Source organism: Eurosta solidaginis, chromosome 3, assembly GCF_040869045.1.
Source record: "Eurosta solidaginis isolate ZX-2024a chromosome 3, ASM4086904v1, whole genome shotgun sequence".
Taxonomy (NCBI): Eukaryota; Metazoa; Arthropoda; class Insecta; order Diptera; family Tephritidae; genus Eurosta; species Eurosta solidaginis.
Window position 1 is genome coordinate 66578616 of NC_090321.1, and position 25830 is coordinate 66604445.

General features: G+C 38.7%; 1 protein-coding gene across 1 annotated transcript in view; it reads right to left on the reverse strand.

Moving 5' to 3' along the window:
• Positions 1-25830, reverse strand: part of sli (slit guidance ligand) — a 271300-nt gene that overhangs the window by 118301 nt on the left and 127169 nt on the right. Inside the window, 1 exon segment of the mRNA XM_067772110.1 lies at positions 82-153. Coding sequence (XP_067628211.1) covers positions 82-153 — 72 coding nt within the window.

Here is a 25830-nt window from a genome sequence, read left to right on the forward strand (position 1 = left end):
GTCGTATGTGTGTATGTATGTATGTAGTAGTGCATGCATAAATTTTATGAATTTTGAATTTACATTCAAATTTGTACTTACAGTATTCGTAATTTGGTTAATCGTTGAAAATCCGCTTCGAATATAACTGTAATATTATTGCCTTGCAAATCGCTGAAATCAAAATCAAATTAAAATGGAATATTAGATTATTTAATTTTATGCAAATTTTTTATTTTTGTGTTAATTAATGAAATATAAATTTGTAATTTTGATTACGATTAAGCGTTAAATTTGAATAAAAATTTCATAGTAGATATGTATAAGGAAATTTAAAAATCTTAAGAATCTAAATCGGAATGCATATTCATTTCAATTGTGTAGAATTTCCTTAACCGCTGTAGCTCGTTAAAGATTAAGGCGAATTATGTTTAGCAGGGTTAGACCTTGGAGAAGATTTTGTTAGAAGAGTTTTAATATATGGTTTGCGTAATATGACAAGACTCGCCATGTAGCACATACATTAGGCGTGTTTTTTTACTTGTATATATATCTACATTTGCGGAAAAAAAACGGTTATCATCACTTAGATAACACCGCGTTACACACATTCTGTCCTATGAACCAAATATACTTTTTCGGAAAGGGGAGAAGAAATAAAAATACACGTGTATCGGCGATTTTCATGTACACGTCAGAATTTTTTTATGTGTAAAGTATAAAGCTCGTAATGTCCGTCTGTCCGCCTGTGTGAAAGACTTTGGATCGATTTTTAACCCTTTTTCCGTGATCCAATCGAGCTGAATTTTTGCAGGCAGACTCGTGGAAATGTCTGTATCACGTAAAATTTTGTAAAAAATAGATTTTTATCAATTCTTAGATTTTCCTGAATTAAAAAAAAAATAATAATTTTTTATACTCAGCTGAGCAGAGCTCACAGAGTATATTAACTTTGATTGGATAACGGTTGGTTGTACAGGTATAAAGGAATCGAGATAGATATAGACTTCCATATATCAAAATCATTAGTATCGAAAAAAATTTGATTGAGCCATGTCCGTCCGTCTGTCCGTTAACACGATAACTTGAGTAAATTTTGAGGTATCTCGATGAAATTTGGTATGTAGGTTCCTGGGCACTCATCTCAGATCGCTATTTAAAATGAACGACATCGATATCGAATATTTCAAAAAACCGAAAAAGTGCGATAATTCATTACCAAAGACGGATAAAGCGATGAAACATGGTAGGTGAGTTGAGCTTATGACGCAGAATAGAAAACTAGTAAAATTTTGGACAATGGGCGTGGCACCGATCACTTTTAAAAGAAGGTAATTTAAAGTTTTGCAAGCTATAATTCGGCCGTCGTTGAAGATATCATGATGAAATTTGGCAGGAACGTTATTCTTATTAATATATGTGCGCTAAATAAAAATTAGCAAAATCGGAGAACGACCACGCCCACTTAAAAAAAAATTTTTTTCAGTCAAATTTTAACAAAAAATTTAATATCTTTACAGTATATAATAAATTATGTCAACATTTGACTCCAGTAATGATATGGGGCAATAAAATACAAAAATAAAAGAAAATTTCAAAATGGGCGTGGCTCCTCCCTTTTTCATTTAATTTGTCTAGGATACTTTTAATGACATAAGTCGAACAAAAATTTACCAATCCATGAGAAATTTGGTAGGGGCTTAGATTTTATGACGATAACTGTTTTCTGTGAAAAAGGGTGTAATCGGTTCAAGCCACGCCCAGTTTTTATACACAGTCGAGCGTCTGTCCTTCCGCTCGGCCGTTAACACGATAACTTGAGCAAAAATCTATCTTTACTAAACTCAGTTCACGTACTTATCTGAACTCACTTTGTATTGGTGTAAAAAATGGCCAAAATCTGACAATGACCACGCCCACCTTTTTCGATATCGAAAGTTACGAAAAATGAAAAAAATGCCATAATTCTATACCAAATACGAAAAAAGAGATGAAACATGGTAATTGGATTGGTTTATTGACGCAAAATATAAATTTAGAAAAAAACTTTGCAAAATGGGTGTGACACCTACCATATTAAGCAGAAGAAAATGAAAAAGTTCTGCAGGGCGAAACCAAAAGCCCTTGGAATCTTGGAAGGAATACTGTTCGTGGTATTACATATATAAATAAATTAGCGGTACCCGACAGATGATGTTCTGGGTCACCCTGGTCCACATTTTTGTCAATATCCCGAAAACGCCTTCACATATACAACTACCACCACTCCCTTTTAAAATACTCATTAACACCTTTCATTTGATACCCATATCGTACAAACGCATTCTAGAGTCAACCCTGGTCCACCTTTATGGCGATATCTGGAAAAGGCGTCCACCTATAGAAGTAAGCCCCACGCCCTTTTAAAATACTCATTAACACCTTTCATTTGATACCCATATCGTACAAACATATTCTAGAGTCACCCCTGGTCCACCTTTATGGCGATATCTCGAAAAGCCGACCACTTATAGAACTAAGGTCCACGCCCTTTTAATATACTCATTAACACCTTTCACTTGATATCCATATCGTACAAACAAATTCTAGAGTCACCCCTTGTCCACCTTTATGGCGATATCTCGAAAAGGCGTCCACCTCTAGAACTAAGGCCCACTCCCTTTTAAAATACTCATTAACACCTTTCATTTGATACCCATATCGTACAAACAAATTCTAGAGTCAGCCCTGGTCCACCTTTATGGCGATATCCCTAAATGGCGTCCACCCATAGAACTATGGCCTACTCCCTCTTGAAATACTCTTTAATACCTTCCATTTGATACACATGTCATACAAACACATTCCAGGGTTACCCTAGGTTCATTTTCCTACATGGTGATTTTCCCTTATTTTGTCTCCATAGCTCTCAGCTGAGTATGTAATGTTCGGTTACACCCGAACTTAGCCTTCCTTACTTGTTTTTTTTCACTTTTTTCGGCATAACTTGAAGGGACTCCAAATTTTTAAACTACTAAAGGGTCCCGAAATATAAAAATTGTTTTTCGACCAATCCTACTCCACACTGAAAGAAATGGTGCTAGTAAAATTGTTCTTGACTTAACGGAGATTCGGTGAAATTAATAGAATTACGGTTAATTCGACCGAGTTCTTTGTCAAGCGAACGAATTAGTTTAGTCATTTCAACAAAGGAGAAACTGTCGCTCTTAAGTTAACAAAATTCTGTAAAATTGACAGATTCCTAATCAATCTAACTGATTTTTTGTTAACACAACTGATCTCACTGGTCATTTCAACAGCGATCAACAGTCAATACATGAGCAAATTTCAAAGAGAAGTTTACGCTCACTGCGCTTTGTACTTATGACGATGGTGCCAGTTGTTAAAAAAAAAACACCAAAATAAGAAAACCACCAAATCGAAAAAAACACACAAAATGGGAAAACAACAAAAAACTAGTCTTTCAGTTATCAATACAATACGAAAAACCCTTTTTTGAATTTACTGTGCAAAAAATTATGAGATACCGGGACACCTATTTATTTGGGTACAATTTTGCAACTTCTCCTCCAAGCGAAATGCAAAATTGCGCCCTCTTGTTGCAAAAGTTTTGTTTGAACGAACGGGATTTTTCCAAAGTTAGTAACATTTTGTTCAAGTTTTACGAATTTTCACTCACGCGAACGTATCTAATAAGATAATGAAAATCATCCTTTTTTAATGTTGATGTTTCCGACAACATAAAAGTTTGAGTTGTTTTGGAATCGTTTCAACTTAAAGTGTTACGAAAATTAAACTTGCCGAATTACGTGTAAAGTTACTCCAGTGGTGAATTACCTTCCTGCAATTTGATTCTTTACTTTTCTATAACTTAAAAGTTCTCTATTTAAAATGTTATGTCAAACATTTATACTAAAAGTTTTGTTCGAAACAATCAAGTGTGGCAACTACAAGCTTTTCCGGGTTTGCGATAACCGACGCCAATTGGGAGCACCAAGGGAGGTCAAGTCTTTCCTCACCTACATACCTCTCCCAACTTAGTGAAGGCCCCTTCCTATGCTTCGAAGCTGCGGTATCGACTTGGCCGGAGCGACTACGTCCATTCGCATAACATGACCTAGCCAAGTCTTTCAGTTTTTATGCGCTGCACTATCTTGATATCTGCGTAAAGCTCATACAACTCGCCATTATACCTCCTGCGATACTCGCCGCCGGCATCACGGACAGAACCATAAGTCCTCAGAAGAACTATTCTCTCGAACAATCCAAGAGCCATCCCACCTTCTCTCGACACCGTCTATGATTCTGAGCTATACATCCGCACAGGTATGATGAGCGCCTTGTAGAGCGTGATTTTTGTTCGTCGAGAGAAAACTTTAATTTAATTGGTTTTGCTATTAATGCTGGTTCCCGAAAACAATTTTCCGAATTCCTTCACAGTCTCGAATTTATATCCGTCAACAGTGACAGCCAAAGCGCAAATCGGTCCATTTCTTTTTTGTATGGCGTGTTATAGCTATTAATAGATTAATATTAGATCTAATGTGCTTCCGGCTAGAGCTGCGCATTTAGATAGAAAGTGCTCAAAAGTCTCGTCGGTAATTTCATCTCTACAACTTCTGCAGTGTTGATGGTCGTTTGCGGGATATAGATCCGGTACGTTCCGGTTACAAGCATCACTGAGGCACTATCCCGACATGTACATGTACAAATTTCGAACTTCCTCCTTGTGAATACTTCGACGCTGGCTATTCCCACACTTCTTTTCGCTGAGTCTCTACGCGCCAGTTCATCTGCCATCTATATTCCTTCGATTCCCCTATGTCTCGTATCTCAAATAATGGATATTTTCCGTGTGTCGGTTAGAGCAGCTACAAGTGGTTTTATGCCCCTACTAGCTTTAAGCTAGTACATGCTGCAGCTAGCGCTTTGATTGCTGCTGGGCTTTCAGAAAAGATTGATACTTTCCCAGTTATGTTCAGGCAGTTGTTGTTGTAGCGATAAAATATGATTTGCAGGCCTGCCAAAGAGCGAGGACTTCTACTTGATGTCCCGTCAGTATGACGGTAGTTTGAATGGCGCAGAAATTTCAATACAACCACACCTGAATCCATTTTGGTATCATCGGTGCAGATAATTACGCCCTTTATTAGCTGGAATCTCTAACTGCAGTTCGCGGGAATAATAAACTATTTCGGAATTAAGAGTTCCTGGAGGAAGTAAATTAAGGATACTGCTACGCAATTTCTGAGCATCTTTACAGCGTAAAAATTATGTACTTGGCCATCGGATACAAGTTTGATGTGGAGTCTAAAGCTGATATGAGGTGGGTGCGGCAGTCCCTGGTTGTAAGAGCTTCTCGCAACTTTATAAGCACTGGCTGGACATCACCTTATAGTCCTAGAACACGAAGCAGACCTTCTGTGCCCGCCCCTCGATGTACACTTTCAAGTTGAGTTTAAAATCGCGTGTTAGTCACAGATACTTGGAATTACTTGATAGGGAGAAGGGTTTAGCAGAGGGTTTATGTTGTATGGGCATGTAGGACTTACATTAAAAAGCAAACTATCATCGACTACGTCACTCTGGAACTGTCCTATGACTCCTGCTTTGAAATAGACGTCCTACGCTGTGCGAAAGCTTGACTTTCCAGGAGACAGTGTAGTTAAGGCAGTGGACAGAAAACCGTATCTGTTCCAAACTTATATAACCAGAAATAAAACAGAAGTAGTATTGAGGAGCTCAAAGCGAGAAGTGAATGAGTTAGTCCAAATCATAGGGGATTACCAAATAAATTCAACGCTTTACTTGAAATATTCATGAAACTCAAAACTAACTTTTAAGGAGCACTTCAGCGGTGGGGGAGAACGTTTCTTAAGTTAACGGATCCCTCAAATGCCTTACATCGGCAGCCCTCATCTTTTGTCCACCGTAACCAGCTCAATAATATTATATGCATCACTACCGTGACACGGATGTAAACGGACCCACCAAGAAAATATATTAGCAGTCTACCAACTTAAAGCTATACGAACGGCAAGTGCTTATAGAACGATGTCCAATCTTAGAGCATCTCAGTAGATCTGCTGGCAAGTGAAATACCTGAATTGTATGGAGCCATCATCTGAATATGCCAAGACATTTCATTGCTATCGGTTTCTAGGCGATGACTAGCGCCACGGTTTTTGGAGATTAACCTGCGCCGAGGTATTAAGTTCCCTGTTGTGAGGAAAATGCCGTTTATAGTTGTCACGATTAGTGGATGGATGCAGAAGTCCAACGCAATGAGTTATGCCTAACGGCGGCACCACGGGCTTTGAAAACATGAAGAGTGGGAAGCGCGCTGCCACAATGTCTGATGGAAATCTCAGGTCTAGAGTCGCATTTTTGGTCTCAACGACAACATTTTTGACTAAAATCGTATCGACTTTTTCAATTTTTCAATCATTCGGCGCATTCGGTAATGGTATCCATTTTGAATTCGCTGTCATTCCGAATCCAGCGAGTGCCTGTCAGAATGCTTGACAGATAAGTCAACACACTTGTACTTGTACACTATGAAGGAAACAAGCCTGGATAATAATAAATATATACGGCTCGCAGCTTCGCCAGAGAAACCGATACAGAAAAAGAAGTACAAGTATAAGTTGAAGGGAAAGTAACAAGAGCGAGTTAAGAGGAAGTAAAAGTGAGATGGAAATAAGGAGAGAAAAGGAGGACGAGTAGTTGGAGTATTAGAAGGAGAAAGATAAGGAAAGGAGATGAATAAGGAAGATGAGCCATATATACATATAACATTTGTAACACTAAGGATTTTAGCTGGGCTTACAGTGATACCTTCTGCGCTATTAGAGTCGTGAATAGGGTATCCTTAAATTTAGTCGGTGGTAGTAACAAGAGATCAAGGAGATGTTAATTGCTTAAGGAGTAGGGTTCATTCACGGTTCTTCTGCTATGGTTATTTCTTTCGGGTGGAGATGGGTGTTTTGGTACGCAGTATTTAATCACTCGGGGAAGGGGACGCAGATGGTAATAAATAGTAAGGGAAAGAATAAGATTGGAATCAGCTCCTTCGCTTAACAGTTTTTGGTATTTGAGGAGTTATTCAAACACTTAACTAAGAGTAAATATTACATTACAAATATGTACAAGTTCAGATTCATCTCAGTTTAATCTCTTTATCTCTTATTTACTTCTGGCTTACAAGCCAGCCTACCTAAGTACAATACACGAAAGCATAATCAAATAAACGAAGGGCAAGCGCCAAGGCCATGGTCTGTAAGTGCTCCATCTAACATTACAAACACTTGCACTTACACTTACACATACATATACACACAAACTTACAGCTAAAGAATAGAGAATATGCATAATAATGCACTTTCTAAGCAAAATAAGCAAACAAATAGATTGACAGCTCTTTTTTGTTTGCGGGTTTGTACGTCAAGTCATTTCTTGAACTTCCCACCTACGCATTTGACTTCTGGAATGTAAGTGCGAAGAGCACATCACCTAAAATTTTTAACTTTTTTATATTTATTTGTTATGTAATTCGTTACGTCTTTCGGTTAACTAAGATTATCAAATGTTTATACGAGCATATAAAATGCAAACTCAAAACAAAAAAAAAAAACGAGCCAAGAACAAAGACTTCCTTTTAACCGAAGAAACAATATTTGGTGGACTTACTCCATATGCACTTATTTACATACATAAATAAACATAAAATTTAATTCGTTCTTGGCTTTTAGCATCGTTTGTTGGAGGTTGATTATCTGGCATACAAACCAACAAACAAATTTCAAAGAGTTTTTTTCTTCTTATTTTTATTGTTAATCGCTGAAATGGAACTTTTGCGGCAAACAGTGGCAAGAACAGCCGTTTTACCTGGCGGCGGCTGGATTAAGTATAATGTTTCAAATGCATACAAACATACATACTTACATATTCAGGTACAGTGGTGGGCATTCAAATGTAGCTGAGGATTCAACTTTACTTTCCTAGCATACTTGAGTAAGAGCTTTTCTTGTTAGTTCCAACTAGTGGCGATAAGCTAACCCATTTACTGCTAAGAATTGACGTCTTTGTGTAGAAGTAAAGAAATTCTTGGCCTGATTTAATCCGAGAAGATTTAGAACGAGCTTCACATCCATACGAACTGCAACTGCGTTTGAGTTTACATTGAGAAGCTTTTAAGGGCAGAAATATACTTTGAGTGTTTGCTGCAGAGGAGTGACACCCATTAGGAAAACTTTTTTGTAATTAAAAACTTGTTTGATGTTGCTTTGCACGGAACTTGAATACTGAACCTTCGGTGTGGTAGAAAAAAAAAAAACGCTACTACCAGCACACGGCAGCTCCAGAAGGACAATAAATAAAAAGACACTAAAAAGCTGTTCTCATATCCGATTTCATACGTCCATTTTGCTTCCTTTATGGCGGTAATATCGGCCTTGGCCTTTCCGAGGACAATTACAAGCCAAAATATCAAGCATCGATACCATCTTCTGAAAGAGTCCAGAAATTCATGGGACATGGTCTCAGGTTTTAGAGTGGCGGGTCCCAAACACAGAGCACAACCCAGATAGGGGACTTGAACTTTAGTCGCCTATGAAAACCACACACTCGAAAGTTCGAGTATAAAAAAAAATTCACTCGAAGCCAAACGGGCTGGTACAAGAAGGTGCTAGGATCGGGCGTACCGCATTCAATCCGGAAAGGAACTGCCCATATACGTAGTACTCTCTTTAAATCTTCGGTGAGTCGGCTTATCAGGTTGCGGTGCGGACCTAACCTCAAAACACGTATAATCACCAGTGAACTATTTCGATTTTTTTAGGTTAGGGCTGAACCACTATCTGTCTGACAGTTCTGATGGCGGTTTCTGATTCAGTGCATAAAAAAGCATGAAAATACATGAGTCGTATTACAGGATCCGCCTACTGCTCGTGTTTTTTTATGTATTGCTGTGCAAAATACCGTAGAGCTAGCACAGTCACAAAGAACCATGCTGACGACAACGAAGCGCAAAACATCAGAAGCCTCCCACACAATGAGAGACACAGAACACCGTTCTGAAGAAATCTATTAGCGGGAAGATTTTTAGTCTTCCGAAATTGGAATCAAAAGTGGTCGCAAGCCTTAAGGTGGAATCTGCACTGATATCGAGACTGGAACCGAAAATGGAGACTATAGCCGAGACTTCTACTATATGTGGAACGGAGACGGAGACCGAAACAAGAAATGATACAAATATTGAATTCGCACTTGAAAACAGAAAAAAAAACGATACCCGAAACTGTAACCAAACGAAATCTAAATAAAAATCGAGCTAGGAATTGCTACCAATACCAAAAACGTGACTGACATACGACTTTGAAATTGGATCGCAGACCTAAAAAGCCAATTAGGGGCGATTTATGTATAAGGCAACGAGTAATTTTTTCTCGTGTGAAACAAAATTCCTATCATATAAGAGCATTCATTCACTTCAGTGAGTGACGGTAAACCTGAATGCCTTAATACATTTCTTGGTATTATATAGTGGTGTCTGTGAAATGAGCGACTGTGACGCAAAGTGCCAAGGCATAATACATAATCTGGCCCTTAAACTGGAACCAATACCAGAAACCGAAACCTAAACGGAAATTAGAATTAAAACCGACTTTGGTAGCATTACCTTATCGGAACTTGAAACTGAAACCAATAACAAAACCGAAACAGAAACTGTAGTCTTAAGGAATCTGATTTAGGTAACAAAAACTATAGGCGGCACTGAAAGGTCGTTCGACCAATGCCAAAAACGTGCCTGGAGCTCGGGCGGTCACCGAAATGGGAACGAAAACGGAAAGAGGCATCAAAACAAAAATCGATAACAGAGAAACCGAGACCAGCGATGAGAGCTTAACTGGAACTTTAGTAGCATATAGCAAATGAAACCAAAACAACTGAAATCGAAACGGTATTTCGAATATCAAGCTTATAGCCGACTTAAAATAAAACAGCAAGCGGGTAATTTGTAATGAAAATCTTTTTAAGAAAACGAATGACAGTTATTGATGTCTTTTATTTATAAAACTTATGAATACCTGTTACAAAAAATTTGTAAAATGAAAAATAGGAATAATTGTGATCTGTGTAGTTCTAAAATACGACGATTATATTGTGGCGAATATTAGTAGGTCGACACGTCACTATGCTGCTAGTAAATAAATGCTCAACATCAAAGCAAGCAGTCTTGCGTACATGTAAACAGCAAAGCTGAGAGCGAAGAGAATATTTCACATACATGTAGTCAACAGCTATATTGGGTCTCAGGGCATATGGTAATAGATAGGAATGCAAAAGCGGATGAACCAGCTAAAAGGGCGCATCCCTTGAAGCTTGCTACGTAGACGTCCCAATTAGACTGGGCGAGATTAAGCGAGGCGGGAGGTACACATGATCGACCAAGCGGGAAAGGCGTGGGTTCAAGCGCGGGGCTGTAAAGTGTCGAAGATTATGTGCAGGTCTTACAACCTTAGACTAACAAAGTTGCTTCTATTATTAAAAAGAGAGGACTGTAGACTCATGACGGGTATTTTGACTGGACACTGCCTTCTGGCGTCAGATGCCTTTAAATTAGACTTGATCAGTGATAGCAAATGTAGGAAGTGCGGGTTGGAGGAGGAAACGATCGAGCACGTTCTGTGCTCGTGCCCTGCGTTTGCCAGGCTAAGACTTCAGCTATTAGGAGTGATACAGCGGTCAGATATAGAAGCAGCAAGTGGTTTAAGTCCTAGGAAGCTTCTAGTATTTGCCAAGAGGACGGAGTTATTTTATAACATAGGTCCTGAATTTTGATAGGGTTTTTCAGTTTGGTCGTTAAAACAAACTTCTGGTAACACTACGGACTCATTCAGTCTATGTGAGGTCCTCATGGACCGGCCAGTTCAACCTAACCTAACCTAGTCAACAGCTAGGTGCGTTGAAACAAACTCCTAGTAACACTACGGACTCATTCAGTCTATGTGAGGTCCTCATGGACCGGCCAGTTCAACCTAACCTAACCTAGTCAACAGCTAAGAGCGAGGAAGAAAGACAAAAAGTCAAATACCATGTAATCATCGGTTTAGAGCGCAGATGACATTACTAACGCATATACATGTAAAGGAGAAATATATAAGCAACTATTTAAAAGAGCTGTTCGTAAAACGTCTAGACCCTAGCAGAAATAGGCAAACGAGGTAACTGAGAGTGCAAAAGCTCGCAAGTTGAGGAATAGTCAATTACTTTAATTTTAGCAAGCTATAAGTGACGTATGCGAGTAATTAAATTGTGAACTACTACTACCAAAGTAGTGTTGTAAATAAGGAACTGAATATCTGAGTTAATTATTCGACAGTTCAGCGACTCGAACGTAACAGAAGGTGCAGAATAATCAGGAATTCCTAAAATTCGCTACAATATGAATAGAAATAAAATACAATTCAAAGACTGTCATTTTGACTATTAACGTAATAATTTCTATGATCAGTGTTGTGAAGTTAGAAAAGTTGAACTTGTGCGCCATTCTACTACTAAGCATGGATGTAATGCGATAAGGTAGAAAACATAGCTGGCATGAAAGAGTCTCTAGCTCTTTATCAAAATTGAATTTTATTTGCTATGAGTAATTTATCTGAAATTTTTTGAAGCAATTTTAAGCTGAAGGCGGCGCCTTTCTCTGGCTGCCACTGTATAAAATATGACGATTTAGTGACTAAAAATTCCAATGCACCAATTCACTTGCTTACTAAGTATGTAGCGTTGTAGATATGCAGTAAGTATGCAACAAGCAATCGCACTTCGTCCATCAACGTAGTCAGTCAGCTGCTCGTGACGAAGTTGGTGGGAATTGATTCCAAGTATCAGCACATCATAATAATATAGCAAACCAGGCAGGCAGGCGGGGTAGGCCGTTAAGCCAGGCAGGCAGTAACCAAGACGAGGCCGCTACATTTTTGTTGTTTGTTCATAGTAATAATGCACAAGAGGATGGGTATCTGTGTGTGTTTGTTGGCATGTAAAAACAACAGGTAAAAATTAAAATATACAAAACATTGAAAATAAAGATAAAAACGAACATGAAATGTACATATTACAAGAATAAAAGCCAGCAGCAATGCCAAACAGACACACACACAAACACTTAGTTATTACGATGTAATAGAACACCATTGAAATCGAACTAGTCCGAAAAAGTTCAGGTTTGGTGGAGAATGATATTAAAATCTTTGGAAAATATTTGATTGTCTAAGCGTTTAAGAGATCCCTAAAAACATAGGGTCATTTTTTCAATATGTGGTGTGTTACTCTTAGTTTTTCCTACAAACTGGTGAAACCTTCTGACTCCGATAGGTATCTAAAAGAAGAATTTAGAAACACTTCAGTGGAGCATTTGTGATATTACCTGCTCCGACACTTTAACCTGGGACCCTCGTGTGGTAGGCAAGCAAATAAGCATTGTTTTACGAACGAAAAATTTTATTGAGTATGGCACAACGCTGAAACCGGGGTTTTCTACAAACAAAATTTTACCAGGAGTGACGGAACGTAAGAATGAAAACGGCGACCTTGTAACTGATGTCCAGAGAGTACTTAGATTATGGAGGGAACACTTCTCTGCTCTCCTAAATGGAGACAGCGATTTACCGCACAGGGATGACGAACCCGATCACGGAATCGATGATGGTGAATAAATGCCCCCCACCCGATTATGACGAAGTCAGAATAGCAATAACCAGATAGAAAAAGTAAGGAAGGCTAAGTTCGGGTGTAACCGAACATTACGTACTCAGCTGAGAGCTTTGGAGACTAAATAAGGGAAAAACACCATGTAGGAAAATGAACCTAGGGTAACCCTGGAATGTGTTTGTATGACATAGAATTTGTTTGTACGATATGGGTATCAAATGAAAGGTGCTAATGAGTATTTTTAAAGGGAGTGGGCCTAAGTTCTATAGGTGGACGCCTTTTCGAGATATCGCCATAAAGCTGGACCAGGGGTGACTCTAGAATGTGTTTGTATGATATGGGTATCAAGTTAAAGGTATTAATGAGGGTTTTAAAAGGGAGTGATCCTTAGTTGTACATGTGAAGGCGTTTTCGAGATATCGACCAAAATGTGGACCAGGGTGACCCAGAACATCATCTGTCGGGTACCGCTAATTTATTTATATATGTAATACCTGCCAAGATTCCAAGGGCTTTTGATTTCGCCCTGCAGAACTTTTTCATTTTCTTCTACTTAATATGGTAGGTGTCACACCCATTTTACAAAGTTTTTTCTAAAGTTATATTTTGCGTCAATAAACCAATCGAATTACAATGTTTCATCCCTTTTTTCATATTTGGTATAGAATTATGGAATTTTTTTCATTTTTCGTAATTTTCGGTATCGAAAAAGTGGGCATGTTCATAGTCGGATTTCGACCATTTTTTGTGCCAAGATAAAGTGAGTTCAGGTAAGTACGTGAACTAAGTTTAGTAAAGATATATCGATTTTTGCTCAAGTTATCGTGTTAAGGGCCGAGCGGAAGGACAGACGGTCGACTGTGTACAAAAACTGGGCGTGGCTTCAAACGAGTTCGCCCATTTTCACAGGAAACAATTATCGTCATAGAATCTATGCTCCCACCAAATTTCACAAGGATTGGTTAATTTTTGTTCGACTTATGGCATTAAAAGTATTCTAGACACACTAAATGAAAATGGGCGGAGCCACGCCCATTTTGAAATTTTCTTTTATTTTTGTATTTTGTTGCACCATATAATTCCTGGAGTTGAATGTTGACATAATTTACTTATATACTGTAAAGATAATCAATTTTTTGTTAAAATTTTACTTTAAAAACATTTTTTTTTTTAAAAGTGGGCGTGTTTTTTCATCTGATTTATAAATAAATAAATGTAAGGCGCGATAACCTCCGAAGAGATCTAAGGCCGAGCTTCTCTTCCAATTTGCGTCGTGCTCCTCTTGATTTTCCCTACAAATTGGCCGGAGGGGACCTACATGATTTTATGCCGACTCCGAACGGCATCTGCAAGGCAGATGAGTTTTCACTGAGAGCTTTTCATGGCAGAAATACACCCGGAGCGCTTGCCAAACACTGCCGAGGGGCGACCCCGCTTAGAAAAATTTTCTTCTAATTGAAAAACCTTATTTCTAAAATTTTGATGTTGCTTTGCCCGGGAGTTGAACCCAGGGCATACGGTGTGATAGGCGGAGCACGCTACCATCACACCACGGTGGCGTTTCATCTGATTTAGCTAATTTTTATTTAGCGCATATATAGTAATAGTAGTAACGTTTCTGCCAAATTTCACCATGTTATCTTCAACGACTGTCAAATTACGGCTTGCAAAACTTTCAAATTACCTTCTTTCAAAAGTGGGCGGTGCTACGCCCATTGTCCAAAACTTTACTAGTTTTCTATTCTACGTCATAAGGTCAACCCACCTACCAAGTTTCATCGCTTTATCCGCCTTTGGTAATGAAATCGCACTTTTTGGATATTTCGAAATTTTCGATATCGAAAAAGTGGGCGAGGTTATAGTCCGATTTAATTTTAAATAGAAATCTGAGATGAGTGCCCAGGAACATACATACCAAATTTCATCGAGATACCTCAAAATTTACTCAAGTTATCATGTTTACGGACGGACGGACAGACATGGCTAAATAAATTTCATTTTTGGCCCAGATCATTTTGATATATAGAAGTCTATATCTATCTCGATTAGTTTATGCCGTTACGGATTGCTGTTATGCGAACAAAGTTAATATACTCTGTGAGCTCTGCTCAGCTGATTATAAAAACAACAAGGCCGTGGGCGCTGATGGATTCCCTGCGGAGCTATACAAATGTGGCGGCGAGCAGTTGGTAAGGGGGATTCAAGGGGTTGTGTAGCGCAACCCTCTCAATGGAATGCCAGCGCAAAATATAGCTTCTCCAACCCAATTGTCAACCTCACCTACCCGCGGCGAATCCTGTTTCATTAACAGACGAGGCCCTGGCGACCCCAAGCTCCTTATGGAACTAGGGGGTGGGGAGGGAGGGATGGCTTCCCGAGATGGTTGGGCTAGTACCTTAATGGTGCTTTGTTACCGGAACGTGCAGGATCTATATCCGGCAAAGGCCCATCAACATCGATAACACTCCCCAAAGCCTTCTGAGAGTGTCTTTATCGTTAATACAACTACAACAGGAGTTGGTAAGGCGCATGCATTAGCTTCTTCGCAAAATATGGGCGGACGAGTGCATGCCCGACAATTGGAATCTAAGTGTTCTTTGCTCATTTCACAAGAAAGGGGAATAGTAAATCTACCATCGACCAGATTTCACAATGCGCCAAATCTTGGAAAAACCCGCGAAAAAAGATTCGACACACATCTTTTTTATTAGGAAGTGTTAAACGGTTTGGTCTGGAAGGTCTTCTTTCAACCAATCATGACAAAGTACAGCATCATCAGTTTCTTTTTTAAACCCCTTATGTAATTTCAGACTTGTATTGCCACAATCAAGGGATGCGGCCAACCTTTTCAACTAGGAGGTGTCACACCGCCTATTTGTTATCCGAGCTGTCTCAAAATTCTAACTGGGAGCAATAGGGACACAAATTTAACCGAATTGGAACAAAGAGTGAACGATTTCAACCAAATACCTATTGGTGCTTTAGGTCTTTTTTACATAATTAACAGTTTAAACGGTTATGACCGTCGAACAAGGGGCGCCCGTGGCATCTTCGCTGGTTTAACTAGCGCCAATTGGTCACACCAAGGGAATTTGAATCGTTTTACACCGGGTCCTTCCAGCGGAGTGTGGGCCGCCATCTTCTTCTGCTTCCATGTGGGCTCTGATAGAAATACTTCCTTAGCCGGAGCACCATCTAAGCAAAATGGATAGCTCCTCTCCAAAAACTATGTGTACAGAGAGTCTTTCGCCGTGAAAACGAGGGCAGTGAAACATTACATGTTCTGCGCTTTCCAGTTCGGAGGGTGGACAGAAAGGATCCTTCTCTATCACACGCTTATGTAGATATTCCTTGAAGCCGCTGTGCCAGCACTGTATCTGTATGAGGTGGTAATTTTGGTCGCAGTGTTTTCGCTCGTAGAATTCCTCTATATTCCCAACTGGCATGAAGGTCCAGTGCCCTTTTCGGTTCTTCCCACCGTTCTTGCCATCTAACTATTGTTCGTGACCTTGCGCTTTTCATCAGATGGTCGGCTGATTCCAATGCCATACAGATCAAATCTAGCTGCTAGTATATCTTTTTGGTGGACCCTTTTAGATCCGTGCCATACTGGTGCTGTATATAATATAATAGAGCTGGTTACGTTGGATAATAGCTGACGTGTAGCTTCGCCTGGGCCGCCGATGTTGGGCATTATTCGCCTTAGGTCTCCACTAACTCTAGAAACTTTCTCCCCACCGCCCTGAAGTGCTCCTTCAAAGTTAGTTTTGAGTCAATAGTTACTCCTAAATATTTCAAGGAAGGCTTTGAATTTATTTGATAATTTCCTATGGCTAGGACTAACTTATCCACAGTCCGCTTTGCGCTCACCAAAACCACGTTTGTCTTATTTCTAGCCTTCTCCAGCCCCATGTTCGTCAGGCATTCCTTTATTCTCCCACGGCGTCATTACCTAGTTTTTGGAGCAGATCAAGTTTCTTAGCCACTGCTACTACGATAATGCCATCTGCATAGCCGACAATATCCGTGCCTCCGGGAAGATCGATTTGTAGCACACCTTCATACATCGCATTCCATAGCGTTGGACCTAGAACAGATCCCTGAGGGTAGCCGACCGTGATGTTGTGCTTTCTTGGTCACTCATCCGTATCAAAAAGCAGCACTCTGTCGCTTAAATACCTACCAGTAGGTAGAAAGAGCTTACACTCTGTTCGCAAGAGTCTTTTCATTGAGGGTGCGGTTGAGTAGCAGTTAGTTAAAAATTGTTTGCTCTAAAAGCAATAGCTAAAATTATAGAGATTTGATCGAACAGCCCGGAGTGGAACGATTGACAGACACCTTGCACCAGCTGGACACCAAACTCCAGGGAATGGTTGAATGTGGAGAAATATGGATTTGTAGTTTAATGGGCATAGAGGGAGCTTATGACAACTCTGTCTACATCAGTGGTTGTGGTGCGCTAGAAGGATTGGAAATTCATTTACCTTTAAGAATGTGGATAAACACTTTATCTCGTACGATGATGTCCGAAAACCACGTTGTGAGGTTAAGTCGACCGTCCTTTTAGCGTAATCGCCATACAATTCATCATTCTCTCTTCAAAGAAAGATTCCTCACTAGAAATTGTTACTGAAGCTAAGAACCTCGGAGACATATTCATCTGTTACTGTTACTGTATATTACTATTGAGGAAACAACGAAACATCAAAAGCTAAAAGACCATTAATGGTATGCAGACAGAGGGTGTCGAAGTCCTGCTGATGCAGCTCCTGATCATAAAATGAATATAAGAGTCACCTGGAAACAATTTTCACGCCTCGATAAAAGCGAGAAAATAGCAGCAGCCCCATGCCCCATAACCAGCATTGTTTGTACGCAGGGAAAACCTTGTAGGTTGATTACTCCTCATTTGATACTTAGCGATTTGATCCCGTGCTGCCTAACCGTGGTTTTCTGGTACGTAAAATGAATTTGGGGCTCTGTAGGTCGTCTATCGAATTGGTGGAACCGGGCGGGGTTCCTCCAGCAACAAGCCGACGTTGGAAGGTTTTCAAAATATGTGGCTCATAATACAAAGCCTCCGATTTACATCTCACTGACTTCTTTATTTCTATGACAAAGATACAGCAAGACCGTTGGGTATAGAAAATCAGCCATGTGATAGTCGGCCGAACTCTTGCTAAGATTTTCTATGGGAACTTAAAAAAAAACATTTGTGAGGTAGTTCACGAGCCGTTGATTTGGCTGCTGGGAATCATTACAATCCTACAACTTTATATGTATAACCGATTGAAGGCATCCACATGCTCACAAATACCGAGTAACCAAGAGCAGGCAGAAGAATGTACATATGCTTGGTTATTTTCTTTGTTTTGTTAGAGTTCTTTTTTCCATCTTCAAGTGAATATGTACCAGCAAAGTGAGCCAATGCCTTGCGTCAAACATCAAATTACCAGATCTTTATTCGATAGTTTTGAATTATGAAATTTATGTTATGAGGCAGATGAAAAATGTCCGATGCTAACCAGAACTATGTTCTAACATATCTAAACATACCTTTGTACATGCAAACATATCTATAAGACAAGATACTGACAGGTATTGAATAGAAGTTTTTCATATTTACACATTACATACAGGGTGATTAATAAAGCGTGACTTCTTCATAAGAATAAAACTATACATAATCCGACTGTCCGACAACTAAAAACACTGGGTGTGATGCTCGATAATCACCTGCAATTTGACGACCATGTAGCCGCAAATTTCAGAGCCTTGACAAAATCCTCAAGTCCTTCGAAAAACTGGAGGAAACTGCAGGCCTGTAAAAATACCGCGCTCAAAACTGCAGAGGGATGTCTTCTTATGTCGCCGAAGCGTCACTTGAAAATAACAACAGGCAATTGTAAATGAGAAACCGTCATGAGAAAGCGCCAGTTTGAAATAAGACATGTAGATTGTTAGTTAGATTAGTCAATTGTAAATTAAAAATGTAAATGCGAAAGTCTTGTGAAAATAAGAATAGTCAATTGTAAATGCGAAAGCTACACATCGATATTAGAAGATTCATTTGTAAATGAGAGAGCGTGATTTGTATTTGAGAATAGTCAGTTGGAAATGAGAAAACGTTAGGTGTAAATGCGAAGGTGTCATATGGGAATGAGAATAGTTAATTATAAACGCGAAGGCGTCATTTGGAAATGAGAATAAGCAATTATAAATGAGAAAGCGTCATACGGAAATAGGAATAGTCAGGTGTAAATGTGAAACATAAACTGAATATGCAAAAGCGTACCTTTGTAATTGCAAGAGGCTCATACATTTATTTATTCGGCGCAATATCAGTGTCTGAAGTGTCGTCGATCGACCGAAAACGGGGCAAGTTTAGCATGAGCACATGCGCTCATAATGTAACGAAAGGTCAGTGTTGCAACTATGGGAAGAGCAGGCGAATGATTTAAACGAATCAGTTTTGGTGTGCGGGAAAGGCCATGCCATTCGAAAATCGAGTCAGTGGAAGTGCTCATGCTCGCCAATGATGATGCCCATCGAGAGTCTCTAGGGAAAATTAAAAACATAAGTGCAGAGACACATAACAATACCACTTACAAACGTATGTTTTATGTAGAGCAACACATACAATATTTATGTATGTTGATTAATCGGTGGATAGAGCGAAGAGATCAGCAACTGAAGGAGACTGCGCGAGAGCATTCGTACCTGCAATGTCGTTCCATAGAAATGATCTCTTACTGCAAGATATGTCTGTCGGAACATGGGCAATTTCCCATCAAGTGTTATTATCCCTAAATGACCGTTGCCACATACAAAGCTTATCTTTATTACAATTTGTATATTCTCAATTAAAAATTACGTTTTCGCATTTTCATTTGATGCTTGTTCATTTACAAGTAATTGTTCTAATTTACAATTGACTACTCTCATTTACAAATGACTATTCTTAATTACAATTGACGCTTTCCAATTTTGAAGAGACATTTTCTCATTAAGAAGTGATTATTCTCATATCGAAGTGACGCTTTCGCATTTACAATTGACTATTCTCATTTCAATATGACGCTTTCGCATTTATATCTAACGCTTTCTCATTTACAACTGGAAGTGGTGTAGATTTTCACTACGGCTAAGCTTCAACGATGACGAATGCTGGTATTTACTAGCCATGAGTTCTACCTCGTAGCTATATTTTTGAGCAACCCTGTATTTATGTGCATGTTTACTACATTCATATTTGTTGTGTACCTGCTGAAATATGATTAAAGATGGCATCAAACAGTTTATGGCTGAGAGTGTTGTAATATTTGGTTGTTGTTTTTTTTTTTATAGACGCACATATGGTGTTTGAGGAACTCCTGTAAATTTAGGCCTTCGTATAGCTAACAACACTTGTGTGGTTCTCTTCAAATATTTTTTATTTATTTTTTTTTTAAGCATCAAAAATACTTAACCAGTGGTTAGTAGCAATAGTCTACATGTGCAAGCATTTGAAATTTTCCAAAATTAGGAGGGTTGATTTGAAATAAAAAAAACAAAACTTAAGAAAACAAATAATAATAAAAATTAAATTACAAAGCAAAAACCAAATTACAAAATAACTACTACTTGTTGTGCTTGTTGTTGTTGTTGCTCATTAACGTCGCAATTCCCATCTTTTAAATTTTGTAACAATGCAATGTCTCGTTTGTCTGTCTGTCTCTCCATTTTGGCTGCTTTTTGTATTATTCGCTTTTGATATTAAAATTAAGGAAATAACATTTGCGATTTGTTACTTTGTATGGCTCGTTGTAAAATTGTGAGAAACTAAATTGTTTGAGAGATTAACTATAAATTGTATAAGTCAAAATTAACTACATACCGTCTTGATTAGCGTAAAATTGCTGGTTTTTGTTCTGTCTTAAAATTATTTGTAATTTACGTATGATGGGTGTGGCAGGCGACATTAGTGGTCGAGAAGTTGTTGTTTTTTTACTCTAACTTCCATAAGAGCAACAGAACTACGTGGAGTCATGGGTAATGATAGATGCAAAGGAAGCAGTTAGGTGGCGAACTTTATCGAGTTCTGTCAGAGAACCAGAATAGTGGTACTTGCCCTATGAAAGCTGTGATATTTACAACTCCAATCGTTTACCTAAGGCTGTAAGGTGGGTTTCGTTGAAGACTGGGGTAACACTCAGCCAATCCGGAGTCGAGAAGGCACTTATTTCCCTTCTAAATGGATAGACGCTACTTTGTTGGTGGTATTTGGTTCTGACACACACACACACACAGCGTGGCAGAAAGTTGTAGCTAGCTGTATTATTTTAGGGAAACTGTAACCAACCGGTGATTGATGAGAGTGACAGAAGTAGGATCTATGGACAACGTGACTGCCGGTGGAATCGGTGGAGAGGCAGCGGAACATGGGTAGACGAATGAACCGCGTAACGGTTTACGGACACCTTACGCTTGCTGATTAAGTCGGATAACGTTGTTTGAGTTTGTAGCGGATTTATGTCCTATCGATCAGTAGAGGTAGTTACAATAGTTGGCCCCGGCGATGGGTACGTTGATGTCTTGGGGGTGTGGTGGCCACATCCGATGAAGCGGTGGATCGATTTCCAAGCAACTGGTGGTTGGTGAAATTGATGCATGCACGGCGAGTCGTAGACAACAAATCGTTGGAATGGTGTATGCCGGTGAATCAGCGATGACGAATCAGTGGATCGATTCCCAAGCAACCGGTGGTTGATGGAATCGATGCCCGGAAAAAAGGTAGTTAACGAATCGGCAGATTTTAAAATATCTTAGAGGTTGATGAGTGAATGGATAGTCTTTGAAAATCAGTGTTCCCTTTCATTAGAGGGTTTTAACGGATGGAAGAGTGAGTGATTTATCTGAATGCTTGAATCGTTCGTTAAAAGTATCAAATCGTTCTCAGGTTATGAGCAAACTATGCAACTTTGGTAATATTTTTAGTGCTGGTGCTATCTAGGTTAGGTTAGGTGCACCAGTGAAGGCACACAAAGGCGTATCAGGTGTGATACAAAAAAAAAAAAAAAAAAAATACACCATTACCTCTCCTCCTCGAACAATTTCGAGGACCTGAAAAAGCTTACTAAATCCTTGCAGTACGAATCCACGACCTCGCCTTCTTTACGGCTCTTACAGCATTCTTATCCTTCCTGCTTGCCTACCAATACGGCAGTGTTCACTTAGTACTTCAACAAGTGTAGAAATTCTACCCATACTTAGGGTGTAAATGTGACGGGATCTCTTAAGATTCCATCTTGACCAGGTTTGCTTTGGTAGCAGAAAAAGAGTATGTCTAAGCGTTCTTGGCCACTAGTAATCTGCTCTGCCTAGCAAATTCATCTACAATTCCGGACTCGGCCCTTTGAATGGACCCCTCCTCTAACCCTTGGAAATTTTGCCGTCAGCAGCGAAGCACCGATCCGACTCCACACAACCATATCTGCTGGAAATATTTATCAAAGTTGTAGTCGCACAGCCGTCTGTGTTTCAAGGAAAAACGCTCGCCAAAACCCAAAACCTTCTGGAAGTGCCTTTATCGTCAACACAACAACAACTACAACAAGGAAAAAAGCTAAAGTTGTTTATCGTGACGAACCAATAAGGCAATGTCAATGGCTTTAGTACTATAATTGGACGACTCTCTTAAACACAGAGCTGACGTTGTCGCTGCTTGATAACCAGCTAGATCCAAATGTAGTATGTATATCAAGAATGAGCTGAGAAGCTTCCCTTGACGTTGTACTTAGAGCACCAGTTATGCAGATCATACTAAATCGGTGCAATTTTCCCAGCAAATTTAGGTTTGATGTCTTACTTGAGGCTGGCCAGCATACGACTACCCTATACATCTAACTGGGTCGAAAACCCGCGGTCTAAATACATCTGCATATATTGGGAGTTTGTGCACATTTTTTGGGAATTGGTCATTTACACAGGAATAATGGAGTGCACGCTTTCCTTCGGCGCTCACTCCTTATGTCCCTGCGAGATGGGACTTCTTTAATTACATGTCTGTTAGGATAGTCAGGTTTTATAGCAGTTCTTCCAGATTGATGAATAAAGGGCTTCTCTCCTTTCCCTTTAGAAATGTTAAGGTAAGGTTTTGAGTTCAATTTAGATAAAATCATACGATTTTATTTATATACAAACAAAAGCCCATTTCTATGCCTGATAAAGTTTTTTACTTCCTTTATATTAAGTCGGTTGAATGTTTGTCAGCTGCTCATCCAAATCTTGCAATCGATTTTTAAGTAACTTCGCATTGAGCTACCAACGTAAAACTTCACACATAGGTTAGAACACCGTAAAAATGCAACAAAAGGAAAAAAATCCGTTAGGTGGCGCACAGATCGAAATAATTAAATAAGAATTTTAAAATTTTCAAACCACCTTTTAAGTAACTTCTCGATGAGCTAGAGACTTGAAATTTCAAACTTAATTCAGATCGATGACACGATACAAAAAGATTCGCAAGGGGCGCACGGGATGAGATATTAAGAAAAATCGTGCGAAACGGAGGGAATTTTGGGATTGATTTTTATGTAAGTTCTCATTGAGCTACAACTGTAAAACTTCACAGATATGATAAGACGCCGAGAAAGGGAGAAACAAATTTCGTTAGGTGGCACGAGGATCGAAATATTTAGATAAGAATTTGGAAATTTGGTGTTTTGAGATCGATTTTAAGTAACATCCCATTGAGCTACAAACATGAAACCTCAGATGGAGGTTAAAACACCGTGACAAAGGAACAAAAGGAGAAAAAATTCCGTTAGGTGGCGCACGGATCGAAAAAATTAGATAATAATTTGGAAATTTGAAACCGGGTTTTAAGTAACTTCTCGATAAGCTAGAGGCTAAGAATTTAGATCTTAATTCAGAGGTCAATGACAGCCGATGACACAATACAAAAAGTTTCGCACGGGCAAGGGCGCACGGACTGATATATTTAGAAAAATCAAACGGAACGAAGGGAATTTTGGGATTGATTTTTATGTAAGTTCTCATTGAGCTACCAGCGTAAAACTTAACAGATAGGTTAAGACACCGAGAAAATAAAAATAAAATAAAACAAGTAAGGATGGGACTGTCTTCGGCTGTGCCGAAGACTTCATACCTTTCATGAATGGGGCTGAACAATAATCTTATCCCGTTCGTAATCTCCAAATAATCGGATGTATAAGATAAGAAATATATAGTGAACAGATGTACATACCTAAAAGATTTTGAAGATAAATATAAAATAAAAAATGGCAAAAAACCCCCTTATCTGAAAGATCGGTTGTATGGGATATATATTGTATATACCTCCGATCGAAATGATTTTTACAGGAAATCTTCTATGATATATTAGGATATATATCGCCAAGTTTAACGTTTTTATATTGGAAATTAAGGGAGAAATGGACAAAAATCTTTCTATCTGAACGATCGGTTGTATGGGATATAACTATATATAGCTCCGATCAAAGTGATTTTTTCAGGATATCTTCTATGATATATTAGAATATACATCACCGAGTTTCACGTTTATACTTTCTAAATTGCGGCAGGAATGACCAAAATCGTCTTATTTGAACGATCGGTTTTATGGGAGATATATGTTATAGTGGTCCGATCCTACCGGTTCCGACAAATGTCTAATATAATACAAAAATTGAGATATCTCAAAATTTGAGGGACTAGTTTGCGTTCAAACAGACAGACGGACGGACAGACGGACATGGCTATATCAACTCAGTTCGTCGCTCTGATCAATTCGGTATACTTAATGGTTAGTCTATCTTCTATATTTCTCAACGTTACAAACATCGGACCAAAGTTAATATACCATATATGTTCATGAAAGGTATACACATTTTAAGCACTTCCTTTATATAAATGGACAAAAATCAGCGAAAAATGTCTCCTTATTTATATAAAGACATATTCTTGCTAAACTATGATGTTTAAATTTTGACATAGAATATTTATGAGAAGGAGGCGTGAAGCCGCATATCGGCCTATAATATTCTGTACATGATGTCCAGGGCGGTTAGGTGTACATGAATGGGCACGCAGTAATGTTATGACCACCTGCTGTAACCACTTCATATGCTCAGGTGCCCAGTGAAACGGCCATGTTGAGTACAATCGATTGACTAATAATATCTCCTTTCCACTTTTATATTTTTACTTGTCATAAATATTTTTGCAATTTCTATGTCAAAATTTAAAAATTTAGCAAGAATATGTCTTTATATAAGGAGCTATTTTTCGCTGAGTTTTGTCCATTTATATAAAGGAAGTACTTAAAATTGTTTTATTTTGTTTTTAATTTTTTTTTTTTAATTTTGTGAAAACAACGCGATGCTTATAAATTAAGCCCAAAACAAAAACAAAAGATAAACAATCGCCAAAAAATAAAGGAAAATGTATTTACTCTCACAATAATTTCGTTGTTTGGCCATCACGTCTGAAACCGGACTATTGCAACGCAACAGCACAAAGCAAAGACGGAAAGAGAGGAGCTTTGGTACTGCAATTTGTTCGTACGAGCGAGTATGGCACAATTTGCAATTATCGCAATTTGGGGTCATCAGCCATTCAGGTCACCATCATCATTTTGCTGATCACTATTATTATTATTATTAGATGTTGGCAGTGAACGAAAAAAAAAGTTATTCTTAAATATTGCCAAGAACTTTAAAGATAATTTAAAATTTCTGAAACAACAATCTTTAGTTTGTTGAGCATCGTGTCGAAAAGCATTTCTCATTTGAACAAGTTTGTGTAGCGAATTGAACTTTAAATTTTGTCTTAAAAATATGAAGCAGTGCTGAAGAAGTAAACTTTCTCTTCAATCAATGCAGCCAGCGAGTTAGTTATTTAATTTTTTAATTTAAATTTAATTTATCTGCATACAGTAGAACGGGGGTAAAATGCACACATGTGACTCCGAGTTATTCGCTTCGTATTTAGACACTTCATTTTACCGTGAAATACTCCCCTTCGGGATAATAAACCCAAGCTAAGTCTTTATAAATATTCATAAGCCAACTGCGAATTACAAGCACATACAAAAGACGTGCACGAAAGAAAAACGTTCATAGCTAAGGCGTTGTA